Genomic DNA, 15,961 nt, shown 5'->3' with positions numbered 1-15,961 from the left:
CTTGTCAGAATAAGGCCATACCTATTGAAAAGTAGTTGCTCAGATTTTTTTCACAACACTTTATTGAAAATGGGTTGGTCAGTGGGCAGCTAGTTTCAGACATATTTATGATTTCTGATCACAAGCCATATAATTATTTCAAAAGTTAGATCAGTATTGGAGGCCAGATTATTAAAAAAAAACTTATACTGTAGTGTACACAGACATGTCAAATAATATACCTTCTAGTTACAAGCCACATGACTACTATAAACAGATAAACATAGCTAGCTAGTAGTTACATGAATAGCTCAATGAGCTATAGCCGAACATCACTAAATTTTTGGTAGCTTTAACAGATTTTCTTAGCCAGGGGTGGGGACTCTGGTTTTAAATGATCTATGCCTACAGATAATGTTACTTTTGAGATCAAAATTTACCCACTGATAGTTCTTATTAGAGTACATCGATCATTATTTTTGCAACAATTACTCTAGCTAGGTGTCACATGATCATTATTCTTTCTTAATTAAATCTGTGCAAAATCGGGTCAGTCAGGCCAAGCAACAATTTCAAATAGGTATGGCCTAAGCTGTATAGGTTCACAGGTCTTCCCTTGGATTTCTCCTTTTAAATTTGACGATTTCAGTGAAATTCACCAACTACCAAATGTAACTCCCTATCAATTTTTCTGCTTATACAGTATTGGGTAGTAAAAGGGTAATCCTACACATTGATTAACTGCTTCAGTAAATAGTAAAGCAATACTCAAATTGATATGGCTTGAACACCATTGTTCATAAGGAATAACGCTGTCTTTGTTTCATTTCTGTACCAGTAGCTATGTGTTTTTTATTTCAGTGAAATGTAACCTCATTACACTAATTCTAAGCTTGAATAACCTTGTAGCTAAGCATGACAATACTATTCCATTGATTGATGGTAAATGCACTGAGGCAAGTTCCAACTCCATAGAGTGTTGTACTCATGACTAGCTTATGATCAACTAAGTAAGAGCTTTCACTATAGTCATTGTACAGTTGATTGCTTTGCTGTCCCTGTTATTTATTACTAAATATTCACTAACGCTTTAACACCCCCATTTGTTTTTTTCCTGTAGAAAACAAAGAAGTCATATCAAGTTGAGCATATTAGTTGCCGTAGTTGGGTTTTTGCTTATCTGGTCACATATAAATTACATAAGCTCAATGGTGGAATTAAAGCCGTCACTACAGGTAAAGCGAGCACAACTTGGCCTCACTATTCAAAGTGAAAATATTATGCAATGGTAAAGACCCCAATCATTTACTTGTGCAAAACATACTTTAACAGGGACACTATATTATATTATTTAGAAATTCTAATAGAACAGTCAGTAGGTGAATTGTGATGCAGTAAATCTTCCTTTAGCTAACTTTTCAAATTAAAAAGGAAATAGGAAAAACCTCCATATTAAGGACAAAATTTACAGAAAAATTACAAGTAAAGCAAAGTCCCAAAGCAATCCATAGGCTGGCTTTGCAGTATATAATTGTAATAAAAGAAGTGATATTTATACCAAAACAACCAAGCTATTAAAAACGGTGTGGCCTCCAAAAAGTCATAGTGAAAAGGGATGTGGAATCCAAGGTGGTGGCCAAGAAATGGTTGTGTTGGTAAGCTACTGGCAAAAATTTTTGGTTACGAGAATTCTGGTGAATTTGGTGCCAAATCCTACTGAAACTTAGAGAAAGCAACACAAATTCACATAAATTACCCACCATCACAGCCATTTCTTAGCTACCACCTTGGAATTCACATCTTTATTACCATGGATTTTTGGGGACCACACCCTATTTTTACAGCTTGGTTGTTTTGGTATAGATGTTATTAATATGTGTGTTTGCACATTCAATTGTCATGTCCCTGTTTACATTTACAGACCCATCACTCATGTGATGATTATGTTGTTGTTGACAACAGTTGCCTTTCTCCTTCATTGTACTATGCAATACTAAAACTTCATATATACATTTCATACTATTCATTTAATTTTGCATAGAAATGAAATTGTACAAATACTTGCAATATTATCATGTAATATACAATTACCGAAATACTACACAATGATGCACTTGAGGTCTATTGCTGCTGTATGATTGGTGAACCTAGATCACAGACAAATGGATATCATTTTGGCATATATGCAGCATGATTTCTGAGGGTGTGTATAGATTGGTATATAAAAATTAATATGTACTTACATGTATAACTGCCTAACTGGTATTAGCACAAAATATAATAATTGGTTTGTTCAACCTGCACAAAGGGCAAGTAACTCTATGTATGGTAATGGTGGTTTTGGCTTTCTACAACAATAGGGATGTCCTAGGAAGGTTGTTTAGTACAACTTTTGGGGAATTAGCTTGCTTACAGATGGATGGACAGCTCTTTAGCAGGTTGAAAGAATTATGCTTACTAGAAATTGTATTTTTACTGTTTTGTATGCGTTTATGATGATACTACTACAGGTAACTAGAACAAAATGTCTGCACTGGATGTGTACTATGAGTTTAGCCCCAAACTGGTCAATAGTCTGCCAGTGAAAGACCCCATATTTTGTGCAAAACTACTTCAGAATGGCATGTTTTCTGGAAATGTGAAGGCCAGGGTGAAATCCCAGCAAACAGATGCAGAGGCAGCTGAGTACTTCTTAGATCATGTGATTCGACCCCCTTGGGACAGTGGTGATACAGGGCCATTTGAGAAGTTGTTGACAGTTATGGAGCAGTTTAACAGTCAGCCACTAAAGATATTGGCCAGTATGATTAGACAAAAGTTAGAGGATGGAGCTAAAACTAGTGGAATGGATGGAGCTAGTGCAACTGGAGGAAGGTTGACAGGTCAGTGTTGCTTGTACTAATACTTTATAGTAAATTTAAACAGCTAGTATGCAATGTGTACGTATGTTGTAGAAGAATACAACTCACAGTTGAAACAATGTTTGCATTCCTAGATTCTATTTCCATTTATGAGAAGCAAATGATACAAAATATTCTGAAATCAAGTTGATTACTTGTTTGCTTATTTGTTAAAGTATCTTAATAGTTAAATGCATTGTTCCCCATCAAATAAATGAGCAAAACATACTCTCCAGTTATTTTCCCAAAATCTTAGAACCACACAGCTCATCAATGCAGGAATGATTTCTCTTGGCACTAATTCTAAAAAAAATAATGAGGGTTGTGACGGCCATATTTTGTGTTAGGAGTTTTTCACCATAATTTATACAGTACTATATAGCATTGTCATTTGTCAAGCATAATATGTGTGTACTGTACTAATAGAGTTTAGGTTGAGGAATTAGGAGATGACATGTGTAGTGCTTGCTTGCCCAAGTTGTGAAGACACTCACTGGGAATAACTACCATAATTCACTTTATTTTCATGCAAATTTTTTGTGATAAAATTTTCGTATGATTCACGTGAATGACTGCTCTATTAGAGCAGTTTGATCTTATGTAAAAAAAATTTCAAGTAAGAAAGTATTGTGTTCAAGTTTTGCATACAAAAATTATTTTACAATAAAAAAACTACAGTATGTAATAAATCATCTATGCCAGTTATCAGACAATTAATGGTTACTTAAACCCCTTTATTTACTTTAATAGAAGACAAAAACACAATTGGATGTAAAGTCAAATACAAAGGAACCCATAGAGGAAGACTCTGAAATGCCAACATATTCTGCAAGCAATATTGATAAAATGTGGAAGCTGTTAGATGAAGTGCAAAAGAGTCTGAAGGATACGATAATTTATGATGACAAGCTTGCAAATGCAAAGCCAAGCTCTATCAATGGGTTGTACAAGAATTTGGCAAGCCTTGAAGCTGCACTACGTCCCCAGTGTTCAAACTAGTGAATGGGCTTCTGACAAATGCCAACGATGGCTACAAGAAATAAATGAAGCCAGTAAATACTCTCAGGCACATTTTACATCTTGTTTGCTTACTTTTGAAGGAGAGCTAAGAGCCAATGTGGGTGCCAATGTGGGTGCCAATGTGGGTGAAGGAGCCAACAGGAGCCAATGTGGGTGAAGTTGCACCGTCAAAATTGGATTGAAACTTGTGAACGGTTGGGTGCTGACAAGTTAGATCTAAGAAAACAGACAATTAAGAACTCCACCACAAAGACCTGCAGCTGCATTACAACAGTATCGTCCATATAAAACCAGCAGCAATAAACTATTGCAGCAACTAATAGAATCCATGAAGACAACACCATCCACTGTTCAGCCATTATCTAAGCCTCAAGTGCAACCATCCAACAGTAAACCCCAATCATCCACTGCTAAATAATTAAACACTACCAAACCACAATCATCCACAATGGAGTCAACCATTACAGAGCCACAATCATCCTGTGATAAACCACAATCGTCCTCCATGGAGCCATGCACAATCATCCACTACAGAGCCACAATCTCCCATTAAAGAGCCACAATCATCTACTACAGAGCCACAATCATTCACTAAAGAACCACAATCTACTACAGAGCCATGGTCAACTACTAGTAGTGAACCAGATATTAGTACTACAAACTAACATATGAAACATGCAAATGAACAGAGGCTGTGCTGTTTCCTTAATTAAGTTTTTAATTTGTATATTTTGGTCAACTTTTGTGTAACTATGCATGTATTATAATTTTGAAATAATTATGGGAATATATAGATTGCTGGGAAAAAAAAGAGTCAAACAAGTCAGAGTGTTAAACTGTTCTGGGCAATGAAGCATGCCGAATGCATTAAAGCCTAACACTTGAAATTGTCATTGATGGAATAAGAGTTACAGCACCAGCCATCAAACTGTCACACTCAGCACCTTTGTGCGTACTAAGCGCCTCTATTAATAATTGTCATCATTTGTAGCCTTTCTAAGACATTGCAACCATCATCTGCAGAGGCCAAAACGGTAAAAATCAACAGTAAGACACTACCAGGAGGTGATATATCTGTTACTTCAAAAATACAGCAACTAATAAGAGAATGCATGCACATGTGTTCTCCCCAATGGCCTGTTTGTGCCACTACTCCTTAAGCCAGCTCCTGGATCTCCCAACAGTTTTGTCAGTGTTAAGTATTCTCTCTATAACTGAAGATCTCCACTCCTTACAATACAATACACTTCACTACACTATTTCTGGTAGCACTGCAAGTTCAACTTTTCAGCTTATTGTTTTCATTTTATGAAGCCCTTACCAAAACACCAAGAGATCTCCACATCACATTAATTTAAAATGTATACACAAAAATCATTCCTGAGACACTACACCAGACCATTATGGGGGGTAGATAAAAACAGTGGACCCGGGGACCAGGGGACCCACAGAAATCCAACTCTGCTTGGAATTTTTTAGACCTCACAACATTCTATACTTACACTAGGTACCTTTGCAAGTAGTCTTGCATGGCCAATCCACCTTTTCTCCCCTCGCGGCGTCCGTCTCACGACTGATGTTTACACCAATTAGAAATTATAAGTGCCTCTAAAAAGTGTCTGAAGCTGACTGCATTTATAGGTCACTGCCTGCTGCACAGTAAGCATACTAGTCTATTATGCCACCTAGGTACTAGAGCAGTTTAGGAACATTGTACAAATGCACCATGACGTATGAAGAGCTGCTGGAACTTGCTTAGCTTGGCTTAGTGGCTGGTAATTGTTCGCCTGCTGCACAATGATCATGCTAGTCTATTAGACCACTCCAAATGAGACTGTAGTTTCCCGTCCTCCGCCCGCATCACGTCTAGGCACCCGCATTGCATGTCAATATTGTCATTATTTTTCCAAAACCACTTCCTGTGCTGTTTTCTGGAAACTTCTCATGGAGCCTTTTATTTTGCATTGCTAAAAAGCACGGCGAAACCTAAAAATGAACGGTTCTGGTGGTTGCTCATTGCAAAGAAGCCATTTTCATGACCTTGAAATCCTCTCAAGATCGAGATACTCTAATAGAGCAGTCACATCTCTAATAATGAATAATGATAATAAGCCTCCCGCCCGCATCGAATAACGAAAACACCAGCACGGGAAACTACAGTCTCATTTGGAGTGGCCTTATGTCACCTAGCTACTAAAGTTTAGAAACATTGTGCAAACCAATACTCTGGGAAAATAGCGAGTGACCTGTCAGCTTCAGATACTTTTTCAGAGGCGCTTATAATTTCTAATTGGTGTAAACATCGTGCGAGACGCCGCGAGGGGGGGAAAGTGGATTGACCATGCAAGACTGCTTGCAGAGGTACCTAGACTAGTTACAAGCATAGAATACTGTGAAGTGTAAAAAGTTCCAAGAAAAGTTGGATTTCCGTGGGTCCCCGGGTCCCAGGTCCTTGGTCCCCGCGTCCACTGTTTTTACTTACCCCATTATAGGAGGTTCATTGCCACATCGTGTTCACAATGGCCAACAAAAGCAGTTATGTAGCAAGTATGTACGTGTGTAACCAATGACGTATACGAGTACACGTGATCTAGTATTAATTGACGGAAAGCGGTCATTTATGGGCGTCTCTTGCTAGTCGAGAAGACGGAGATACGCAGGACCCCGCGCAGGACTCACTGTCAGGTTATACTTTGCGTAAGTATTACATGTCGTGAATACGTCGCCGACAGTGTGAAGCAAGATGAAGTATTGTTCGCCTGGACCCCGGCGACAGTTCGTATGCCGGCGTACTGGGGCATGGAAGTACAATATTCGGCCTATAAACATGTTTGTTTTAGACGTGAAGTACGAAAGTGTGCCTACTTGATAACACACTGAGTAACACCCTTCTTGACCTTGGTAGCAAGGAGTGATCACGTACTACCAATAGTCCTGTAAAACCATAATTATGCAAGGTTCACTTGAAACTGAAATAGCCTAGATCTCGAAGGGTCCACAACTCTGAAACATCCTGTACGAGATTTCAAATCTTGGACTATTTGCAGGATTTCAATGTTATTTAAAAACAAGGAAAAGTAAATTTGTGAGGTCTCCACTTAGCGTAAGCCCTCATTTGTCGGATATAGTTTGCGCCCGCAATTGCACCGCCCACACGAAACCATACATACGGCTGTAAAAATACTCACAGATAACCTTTGACCTTTGTGTCGATCATATCAAAGTTTCAGCCTTGTAGGACCTTCCACTGAGAAGATATATGCATTGGAAGCAGGTGGTGTGATTACTCAGTTATCGTCAGGTTATTTCCATTATCGGCAACACATAGGATTGCCGTACATTAATAATCGGCAGTTCCGAGTTCTTCTACTATTTCGATCTGTACGCAAACAATTCTAGAATTTAAAGTATACTGGTGTAATTATGAGTATTTAAGGAAATCTCAAACAAAATTTCATACAATTCTTATGCGTGAAAATTTGGCTACATTAAAATGTTTTTTAGATAATGGAATTTTTAATATAACTTTCGATACAACTCTAGCATAATGGACAAAACACACTTCTCAATATCAACATCTTCATTATCAATACAGTCTTCATGTATCCATCTTGTACAGCAACACATTAGCCACTCCCTCCCTGTGCCTGCATCATCAGCAAAGTGACCAAAACACATGCAGCACCTGTCAACATCAATCTCATCATCAGCATTGTTTCTTGCCCTCTTGGCAACTGATTGTATTTGACTACTAGGTTTTCGTTTTGAGGTACCTCTGCCAGTATTGTCTTCTGCTGTATTGGGGGAATGGTGATCACTTGCAGCATCATTAGATACTTGTTCTGAAATAAGTGTGGAACCGTCTGTTAATGTATTCTGGGTTACACTGCCTGCTTCATCGTCAACATGTGTATTCCTCCTCCTCTGCTTTCTCTGTCGTGGCTGCTTAGTTTGTTTTTCAAGGTGCTTTGCTTCCCTCAGTGCTGCCTGCTGTGCCTTCTCTTCTTTCTTACGCTTCAATTGCTCTTCCTTCAATTGTTTTTTCATTAATCGCTCTTGCTTTCGTTGTTCCTTTTCTTCAGCTTTTCTCTTTTTCTCATTCTCTTTCTCTTGCAAGGCTTTCAGACACTCTGCACTTGTTAGTACACGTGCTTTTCCTGTATTCATGGTTTTAGGTCGAGATGTTTTAGCTACAGGCACATTGAGTAGCTCCATCAAAGGTGATCGTTGTGCTCCATTGGCTGTCAATATAGCTGCTGATTGAGTAGAGCATGCTCCTGAGTTCCTATGAGATGTAGGAGTGTTACCACCACTTGTGTCTTGCTGAGCTGTGCCTCTCAAGTGATCAGGATGGTTGACCTTCAGCCAAGCTTCATACTGTGCATCTGGTAGGTCAAACCCTTCCTCGTACCTACGGGCATACTTTCGCTCTTGGTCAATTGTAAAGGTGGTGTCACAGTCCATAGAAGATAAAGCATCACTAGGTACATCATTTCCCAACTGGTCAGTTGATTCGCCATCTCCATCATCCTCTAAAATAGGTACACATAACAGCTAAGGTTAAGATAAGTGAAGGTTAAGTACCTGGTCTGAAGTGCTCAGGATGGTTGACTTTCAGCCAAGCTTCATACTGTGGATCTGGTAAGTCAAACCCTTCCTCATACCTACTGGCATACTTTCGTTCTTGGTCAATTGTAAAGGTGGTGTCATGGTCCATAGAAGATAAAGCATCACTTGGTAAATCATTTCCCAACTGGTCAGTTGATTCGCCATCTCCATCATCCTCTAAATAGGTATGTATAACAGCTAAGGTTGATATAAATGAAGGTTCATTACCTGGTCTGGAGTGTTCAGGATGGTTGACATTCAGCCAAGCTTAATACTGTGGATCTGGTAGGTCAAACCTTTCCTCATACCTACGGGCATACTTTCGCTCTTGGTCAATTGTAAAGGTGGTGTCAAGGTCCATAGAAGATAAAGCATCACTCGGTACATCATTTCCCAACTGGTCAGTCGATTCGTCATCTCCATCATCCTCTAAAATAGGTATACACAACAGTTAAGGTTAAGATAAGTGAAGGTTATCATTACCTGGTCTGAAGTGCTCAGGATGGTTGATCTTAACCAAAGCTTCATAGCGCTCATTTACAAGGCTATAACCATCATTGTACCACTGCTCAAAATCAAGCTCTTCCTGAATTGTGAAGTAGAGGCTGTTTAGTTCCATGGTGGATGAACTATCACTCATTACAGTTGGAAGAACCCCGCTCTTGTCTCCTAAAATGTTTGCCTAGCTGGCTTGTTATTGAAAATCACTGTTACCTGCTCTGGTGTGCTCAGGATGGTTTATCCTCAGCCAAGCTTCATATTGTTCATCTGGTGAGTCAAACCCTTCCTTGTGTCTCTGAGCATACTTCCATTCTTGCACTATCGAGAATGTAGGCCTGTCACATTCCAAAGAGGATGAAGGATTGTTAATTGGCTGCTTGTCACTTGATGTATCTCCCAAGTGATCAGTTGATTTGCCACTATCATTGTCCTCTAGATACATACAGCAGCTAAGCATGCTATAATTCAGTATTACTGTTACCTGCTCTGGTGTGATCAGGATGATTGATCTTAAGCCATGCTTCGTATTGCTCATCTGGTAAGTCAAAACCTTCCTCGTATCTGCGACGATATTTCTTTTCTTGCTCAAGTGTGAAGGTGGGCCGGTCACATCTCATAACAGTTCCATGAACTTGCTTGTCACTTGGTCTACTGCCAGACTGATCAGGAGATCTTTTGTTCCCTGCAGGAAAAATGCACAAAATTATTTTATATACCCAATAGCATACCAGTTGTTGCTTCACTGACATTCGACAGATTATCTGTTGAGTTTAAGACTACATCCCTGTTAAAAGGGTCCCAGACTTTCTGAAGCCAGCAATCACATTTGTCGGCAAAATAGCATTTAGCCATGCTCCCCGAAATACTGCACAGAAGTTAAACTTAGATATCACTAATCCAGGATTTCTCTGATAAAATCTGTGACATTCTTGTCGCCATTGCTCCTTTAAGGGCTTGAAAAGACTGCAGTCCAAAGGCTGGCATACATGTGTGGTGTGAGGTGGTAGGCAAAAAATAATGACCTTGTGCTTTGCAGCAAACTCCAGCGATCTCGGCTCAAAATGTGTGCTGTGGCCATCTAGCAACAGCAGTAGAGGACAGTGAGAAACTGCATGGGTCATAATGTGTTTAGTAAGGAAAAAACTGAAGAGCTCATGGTCCACCCATCCATTATCACTTACTGCAAAACGTGAGCCTGGTACCTCATTCTTCATCCACAAATAATTGAGCTGTTTAGCAGCAAATATATTGAATGGAGGAATAACCTGCTCAACTGCACTGCCACAACCAATTACAGTTATTTGCTGCTTCTGCCCTGACGTTTGGTACCTAACCTTCTTTTGCCCTTTCTGGGCAACTACTTTAGGTGGACGTGGCTCTAATGGCATTCCCGTCTCATCCATATTGTATATAGCTTCAGGGTGGTCAGCAAACCCATTCTTTTCAAATACTCCCTGGAGTAGATCGAAGTATTCATTTAAATTCTCACTGTTCACCGCATTCATTCTAACTCCAGCAGTTGAGTCTCCACTCCTGAGGCGCAAAGAAGGGTTTCTCTTCATAAACTTGTCCCACCACCCATTGCTGATCTTCACTTCCTTCTCATTTCCAGGCTTATCATTAATATACCTCTCCACTAAATCCATGACTTGCCTTCGAGTTTTTCCATAGCCTAGTTTAGCTGTAAGGATTAGGTGGTCCGTAAGTAATTCTTCCTCCTCCTTCGTCAAATAAGGCCTAGGTCCAGGATTCGTGCCATGAATTACCCGTCCACTCAGCCTGTCTCTCAAAGTTTGGCGAGGTACTCCGTACTTAACTATAGCTTCAGAAGGCTTTAGTTCTCCACTTGTCACCGCATTCAAGGCACCAGACATTTGTTCCTCAGACCATAACTTTCTTTTGGACTGGATACGGTACTTATTTGGACCACTACCATCTCGGGAATTGGGCTGACGTCTCTTAAACCCTTTCTTCTTCTTATTAGGCATTCAACAGGATGAAGGACTCCACAAATCAACCTGTAACAAAAGATAGTAACATTTTTAGTAGCTAGAGTAGTAAGCAGGCCTAACTCACAATAAAAAGTAGCCATAAAACACGATAAAACAGTCAATTCCTTGCAGCATGCTTTCATGACATTACACTGCCTGGAAAACAACGGTTATGTTACGTGTTTTAAAAATATTTTTTTTTGACCGATAATAGATGTGTGACGATAATTGAGGGCTTACGCTATTGCATGCAATCTATTTACAGCAAATTATACCTAAATCATGACCATATACAGCCATACGATAATCAGTCTATGTCCATACCCATAACCAAATAAAAGAAATGCATCATTTGTTTTTTGTTGCAGTACATAAGGCCAGGCAAAGTTGATTGCTAGTTTCCCGTTTCAAGATTTTCAAAATATCATGCGGGCGGAAGGTCATTATTCATTATGGCTAAAATCTTGAAGAAAACGCTAAAATAAACTCACTATTACAATAATGAAATTATTGTGAATATTTGAAAAATCCATACAGTGGAAATAGCCACATAATGAAAATTTTGTGGCAATTCTATTAAGGCATGCGGGCAGAAACAGGAAACTAACAATCAACTTTCCTTGGCCTAAAGACAGTATTTTACTAGAAACATTAAACATTTTCTACATGCCACACCCCCTTTCAATAAATACGGTTTATAAGAACTAAGTATATAATACAGTCGGTAAATAGCTTTAATTAAGGCCTTTTCATATTTAATGCACATTGAATGCGGTTCCAGCTGTGGTCAGACTGAAAGTGGATTGAATGCGCATCAATCCATTTCACACTATGCGTGCAGCAACTGACTGCTTTCATAACACGTAGTTTAATTACTCGATTACATAACAAAAAAATAATACAGTCGGTCATTGCACTACCTTCTTTGTATTCCATTGGAGTCAGAAAAGTATTTGCAGCAAGGAATGTTGTTAGCTAGTACACACGTTAATTCTTAGGAGGAAACCTGTACAGGAAACAATGATTTCAGAAGGGTACAGTATGCTATTCCTTTGACCCTCATTCATGGTCACTGTATCGCTTGCACCAGCCGAGTAAAAAAAAGAGTATAACACTAGGTATGCCGTCACTTTAGTCTTGGCACAATAGCCATGCTTTGTGCAAGATACCTGGACACTGTATGGCGCCCCTTGCTAATGGAGCTAATGCACATCAAGTCCGGCCAATTCACCTCTGGAGGTGGATTGACATGAAGCCAGATCAAATGTGCATTGTGGTCAATCCGGCTCAGGTGTGAAATCGTTTGATCCGGCTTCAAAGTGCATTCGACTGTAGTGTGAAAATGCCTTTAGTAGAATGAAAGCTTCTTTAGTTTTTCACATAGGTGTGTGAATAATTTTTCATGTAACCAGTTGCATACCCACAGTCCTTAATTGATCAGTTGCTGGCACACACCTAGTACAGTGCTCCCTCAATAATCTGACTCCCTTGGGATCAAGACAAATCAAAGAGTTTGGGTAATAAAAGCCCATTCATTTATATACTAAGCCCTGTTTAAATACTCTAATAATAGAACATACATCTTAGACAAATACTCAAATAGAGCAGTCTCATTTCTACTGTTCAGATAACCAAGTGCTCAGATAATAGAGGTTCGGATAATCAAGGAAGCACTGTAAAGCTTCTGAGGTGGTGGAATTTAGGAGGATTCCATTGCAATGGCTGTTGTTCAGTAATGGTAACAAAAAGAAGTGAAATCCACTCAAAAACAGCCAAGCTGTAAAAAAAAGAGTGCGGCCCTCAAAAGTCTGGGTGAAAAAAGTTATGAAATCAAAGGTGGCGGCCAAGAAATGGCTGCAATGATGTTAATGCTAAAAAATTTTAATAATGGCTGTGTGTATTGATTAGCATTAACATCAATGCAGCCATTTCTTGGCCGCCACCTTTGATTTCACAACTTTTTTCACCCAGGCTTTTGAGGGCCGCACTCTTTTTTTTACAGCTTGGCTGTTTTTGAGTGGATTTCACTTCATTCCGCTTCTTTTTGTGGCTTCTTCTTTCACGTTATAATAATAGACTACTACTCAAAAACAGCCAAGCTGTAAAAAAAGAGTGCGGCCCTCAAAAGCCTGGGTGAAAAAAGTTGTGAAATCAAAGGTGGCGGCCAAGAAATGGCTGCAATGATGTTAATGCTAAAAAATTTAATAATGGCTGTGTGTATTGATTAGCATTGACATCATTGCAGCCATTTCGTGGCCGCCACCTTTGATTTCACAACTTTTTTCACCCAGGCTGCAATGATGTTAATGCTAAAAAAATTTAATAATGGCTGTGTGTATTGATTAGCATTGACATCATTGCAGCCATTTCGTGGCCGCCACCTTTGATTTCACAACTTTTTTCACCCAGGCTTTTGAGGGCCGCACTCTTTTTGAGTAGTAGTAGTCTATTATTACAACGTGAAACTGGTACCTCTAAAATGTCAGCAGCCAGCATTTTCCATGGCCCTCCGATCAGCACATTCATTAGAGGAATTGGGGTGGGTGCTGGTAACTTTGCTTGCTGATGTACAGTACACTGTTTACAATACTTAGCAACATCTTGGGTCATTCCAACCCACTAAGCAGACTCCTGAAGTCATTTTAGTGTCTTAGCAATGCCTTGATGCCCTGCAGTGGGAATATCATGTGACTGAGAGATCGCAGACCATTGCATTGAAAGTGGAAGTACTGGGATAATAACTGGCTGCTGTGAAGACCTGGGGGTTTATGTGTGGCACACTACATTACCAATAGTATTTTTTTAAATTGTTAATTAAAAAATTAAGTAAGGATCTATGCAATAAAAAGTAGTGAAACAAGAGATGAATGATGGTATTACAGCATAGCTCAGTGAGAAGTCAATACCTTGGCATATTAGTTATTCAATGCCAAAGTAGGGACTTCCCACTGAGCTATGCTGTAATACCATCATTCATCTCTTGTTTCACTACTTTTTAGATCCCTACTTCATTTTTAAATTAACATTTTTTAAAAGTTTTTTTGTTGTGGCACAGCTAGCTACAATGTAACTTGTATTAGTTCACTTGTATTTTCCATATCTGTAGGTATAGGGAGGCAGATACCATCACTTATAAACACCTTGCCCATTTGCTCAGTGAGAAGTGGAGTTCCCCATATTCTGTGGTTATGGGCTTGTAGTTTGGAGTTCTCCTTGCTGTGCTCTTAAATAATGTGCATCAGGTGATCGCTTTCTAGATCCAAGCATCCCTGTGTACCTCCAGCTGTCGACCTTGCTGTCGCTGAGGGGCAACTGTCTCCTTTAGAACAATAATGTTTTTATATTGTGCTTGCTTCTTTTATGTCTACTAGAACAACGTAGCTTGTAACTGTTGTATTAGAGTGACTGTTGTATTAGAGTATATCTCAGGTCAGCCGAGGGGTGTGCAGCTAATTAATTTTACTGTTTAGTATAGCTAAATTGTTAAGGGGTGGAGTCTCTGTAATCTATCCTACATCTTTATTTGAGGGGCGTGGTCCAATCCTATCACGAACGAGATCCCAATTGTGAATATGCAGATATCTAGCTAGTGTACCTCTTATAGTAGTGCTGGGACTGAAGCGCTTCTGAAATCCGGCTCTGAAATAATTCTGTGGCGTCTAAATAATATGCTGCTGAAAGAAAGTGTTGATACGAAAAATTAATGCCTTGATATGGTTTTGTTGGATGAAGAAGAAGACAAGCAGCCTGATTGAAGATAAAAGAATAGACAAGGCGCAGAGGACTTACACTCATCAGAACCCCAAAAGGCACATCTCACTGGTAAGTTTGTTATTGTGTAGCATAAAATAGTGGTCTTGTGCTGCTTCATTTGGCAGCCTTGTGACTGTGATCGGGCAGTGAGGCAGTGAGTCTAAAATTCGAGTTTTAGCAATTTTTTTAAAATTCTGTATCTAGCCACTTGTAAGTGTTCTGTTATATTTAATGCTGTATCGTATATTATGTGGACTAGTACTATTCCGTAAAGGTGAATTTTGTCATGTAAAATGTCTCCAGGATGGTTTTTAAAGGCAGACTTTTTGGTGGTACATGAAATTTTCACCACGATCCCTGCTTAGATGGTACTACCATACTGTTTGATAGACAGCTGTTGCCAAAGTTGTAAATACCTGTTAAGTAGTGGTTGTGTTCTACCTGTGACGACAGGCTTGCTGGATGAGGACAGCCCACTATGAAGCTGCTTGACTACTGAATCCTCTAACTGAGCCACTTGTATGTCGGTGGTGACTGGTTGTGAGGATGAGGATGTGACTGCAACTGAGTGCAGTACAGATACTGAGTTACGTGACAGTGAATCTACATTAACATTTTCTGTCCCTTTTCAATACACAATGTCAAAGGTGTATTCTTGCATAGCTAAGGCTCAACACTGAAGAAGACCTTCCATTTTTTGTGCGGAGAGCCACTGGAGCGGTGCATAGTCTGTCATCAGAGTAAAAGAACACCCTAATATATAATGACGAAATTGTTTCATACCAAATACAGCAGCTAAGCACTCTTTTGTATAACACTATAATTTGACTCACGTTTGGTCAATGTCCAGCTGGCATAGGCGATCACATGGCCTCCTTGTTCCAACACAGCTCCCAATCCCACAGCAGAGGCAACTGTCTGCAACACAAAAGGAGGAGCATTAGGAGAGAAATCTGGATAAGCCAAGATAGACGATTGAGTTAGCTTGAATTTTAGGAATGAAAACACATTGTTATGAACAGAAGTCCATTTGAACGACACACCTTTTTGTGTAAGACCATGAAGTGGGGCAGCAACATCAGGAAATTTATGTATGTATCTTCTATATTAAGAAGCAAGGCTCAAGAATTGAAGAAGGGTAGTAACATCGCATGGTGTTGGCCAGGATTGCACTGCATGTACATTGTTAGGGTCTGATTGAATACCATC

General features: G+C 39.5%; 3 protein-coding genes across 15 annotated transcripts in view; 1 reads left to right on the top strand and 2 right to left on the bottom strand.

Annotated features, from left to right (window-relative positions):
• Positions 1–6,489: 6,489 nt before the first annotated feature.
• LOC136255659 (basement membrane-specific heparan sulfate proteoglycan core protein-like) overlaps positions 6,490–15,961 on the top strand; it is a 47,560-nt gene continuing 38,088 nt past the window's right edge. For 10 of the 11 annotated variants that reach the window (XM_066048467.1, XM_066048470.1, XM_066048466.1 and 7 more), the window contains exon 1: positions 6,490–6,596. The gene's annotated coding sequence lies outside the window, so the exon portion shown is untranslated. The remainder of the gene's footprint in view (positions 6,597–15,961) is intronic. The other variant, XM_066048465.1, reaches the window with a different exon arrangement.
• LOC136255661 (putative uncharacterized protein DDB_G0290989) lies at positions 7,336–9,871 on the bottom strand. Of its 3 annotated transcripts, XM_066048478.1 has the most exons (7): positions 9,737–9,871; positions 9,490–9,690; positions 9,222–9,440; positions 8,991–9,176; positions 8,736–8,936; positions 8,576–8,684; positions 8,484–8,529 (listed from the first exon to the last, which is right to left on the bottom strand). In XM_066048478.1, exons 1-5 carry the CDS (start codon positions 9,858–9,860, stop codon positions 8,776–8,778), a joined length of 891 nt encoding a protein of 296 aa, XP_065904550.1. In that variant the 5' UTR covers positions 9,861–9,871; the 3' UTR covers positions 8,484–8,529; positions 8,576–8,684; positions 8,736–8,775. The 3 variants fall into 3 exon arrangements, with proteins under 3 accessions (XP_065904548.1, XP_065904549.1, XP_065904550.1); XM_066048476.1 differs by lacking the exons at positions 8,991–9,176; positions 9,222–9,440; positions 9,490–9,690; positions 9,737–9,871 and adding an exon at positions 7,336–8,431 and having other exon boundaries at positions 8,484–8,684; positions 8,736–8,827; XM_066048477.1 differs by lacking the exons at positions 8,736–8,936; positions 8,991–9,176; positions 9,222–9,440; positions 9,490–9,690; positions 9,737–9,871 and adding an exon at positions 7,340–8,431 and having other exon boundaries at positions 8,576–8,680.
• On the bottom strand, positions 9,891–10,996 carry LOC136255228 (uncharacterized). The gene is made up of 2 exons (XM_066047955.1): positions 10,031–10,996; positions 9,891–9,971 (listed from the first exon to the last, which is right to left on the bottom strand). Exons 1-2 carry the CDS (start codon positions 10,994–10,996, stop codon positions 9,891–9,893), a joined length of 1,047 nt encoding a protein of 348 aa, XP_065904027.1.

Source organism: Dysidea avara, chromosome 5 (genome assembly GCF_963678975.1).
Source record: "Dysidea avara chromosome 5, odDysAvar1.4, whole genome shotgun sequence".
Taxonomy (NCBI): domain Eukaryota; kingdom Metazoa; phylum Porifera; class Demospongiae; order Dictyoceratida; family Dysideidae; genus Dysidea; species Dysidea avara.
The sequence above is the reverse complement of the archived record's forward strand: the minus strand, read 5'-3'. Positions and strand labels throughout refer to the sequence as shown.

Excerpts from the sequence above, each read along its gene's own strand:
- LOC136255661 (XM_066048476.1), bottom strand. The coding sequence starts at position 8,616 with ATGGACCATGACACCACCTTTACAATTGACCAAGAACGAAAGTATGCC. Across the intron at positions 8,432-8,483 it reads TCCTGAGCACTTCAGACCAG|AGGATGATGGAGATGGCGAA; the intron begins GTACTTAACCTT and ends TACCTATTTTAG.
- LOC136255228 (XM_066047955.1), bottom strand. The coding sequence starts at position 10,996 with ATGCCTAATAAGAAGAAGAAAGGGTTTAAGAGACGTCAGCCCAATTCC. Across the intron at positions 9,972-10,030 it reads AGTTTGCTGCAAAGCACAAG|TCTTTTCAAGCCCTTAAAGG; the intron begins GTCATTATTTTT and ends TTTGGACTGCAG.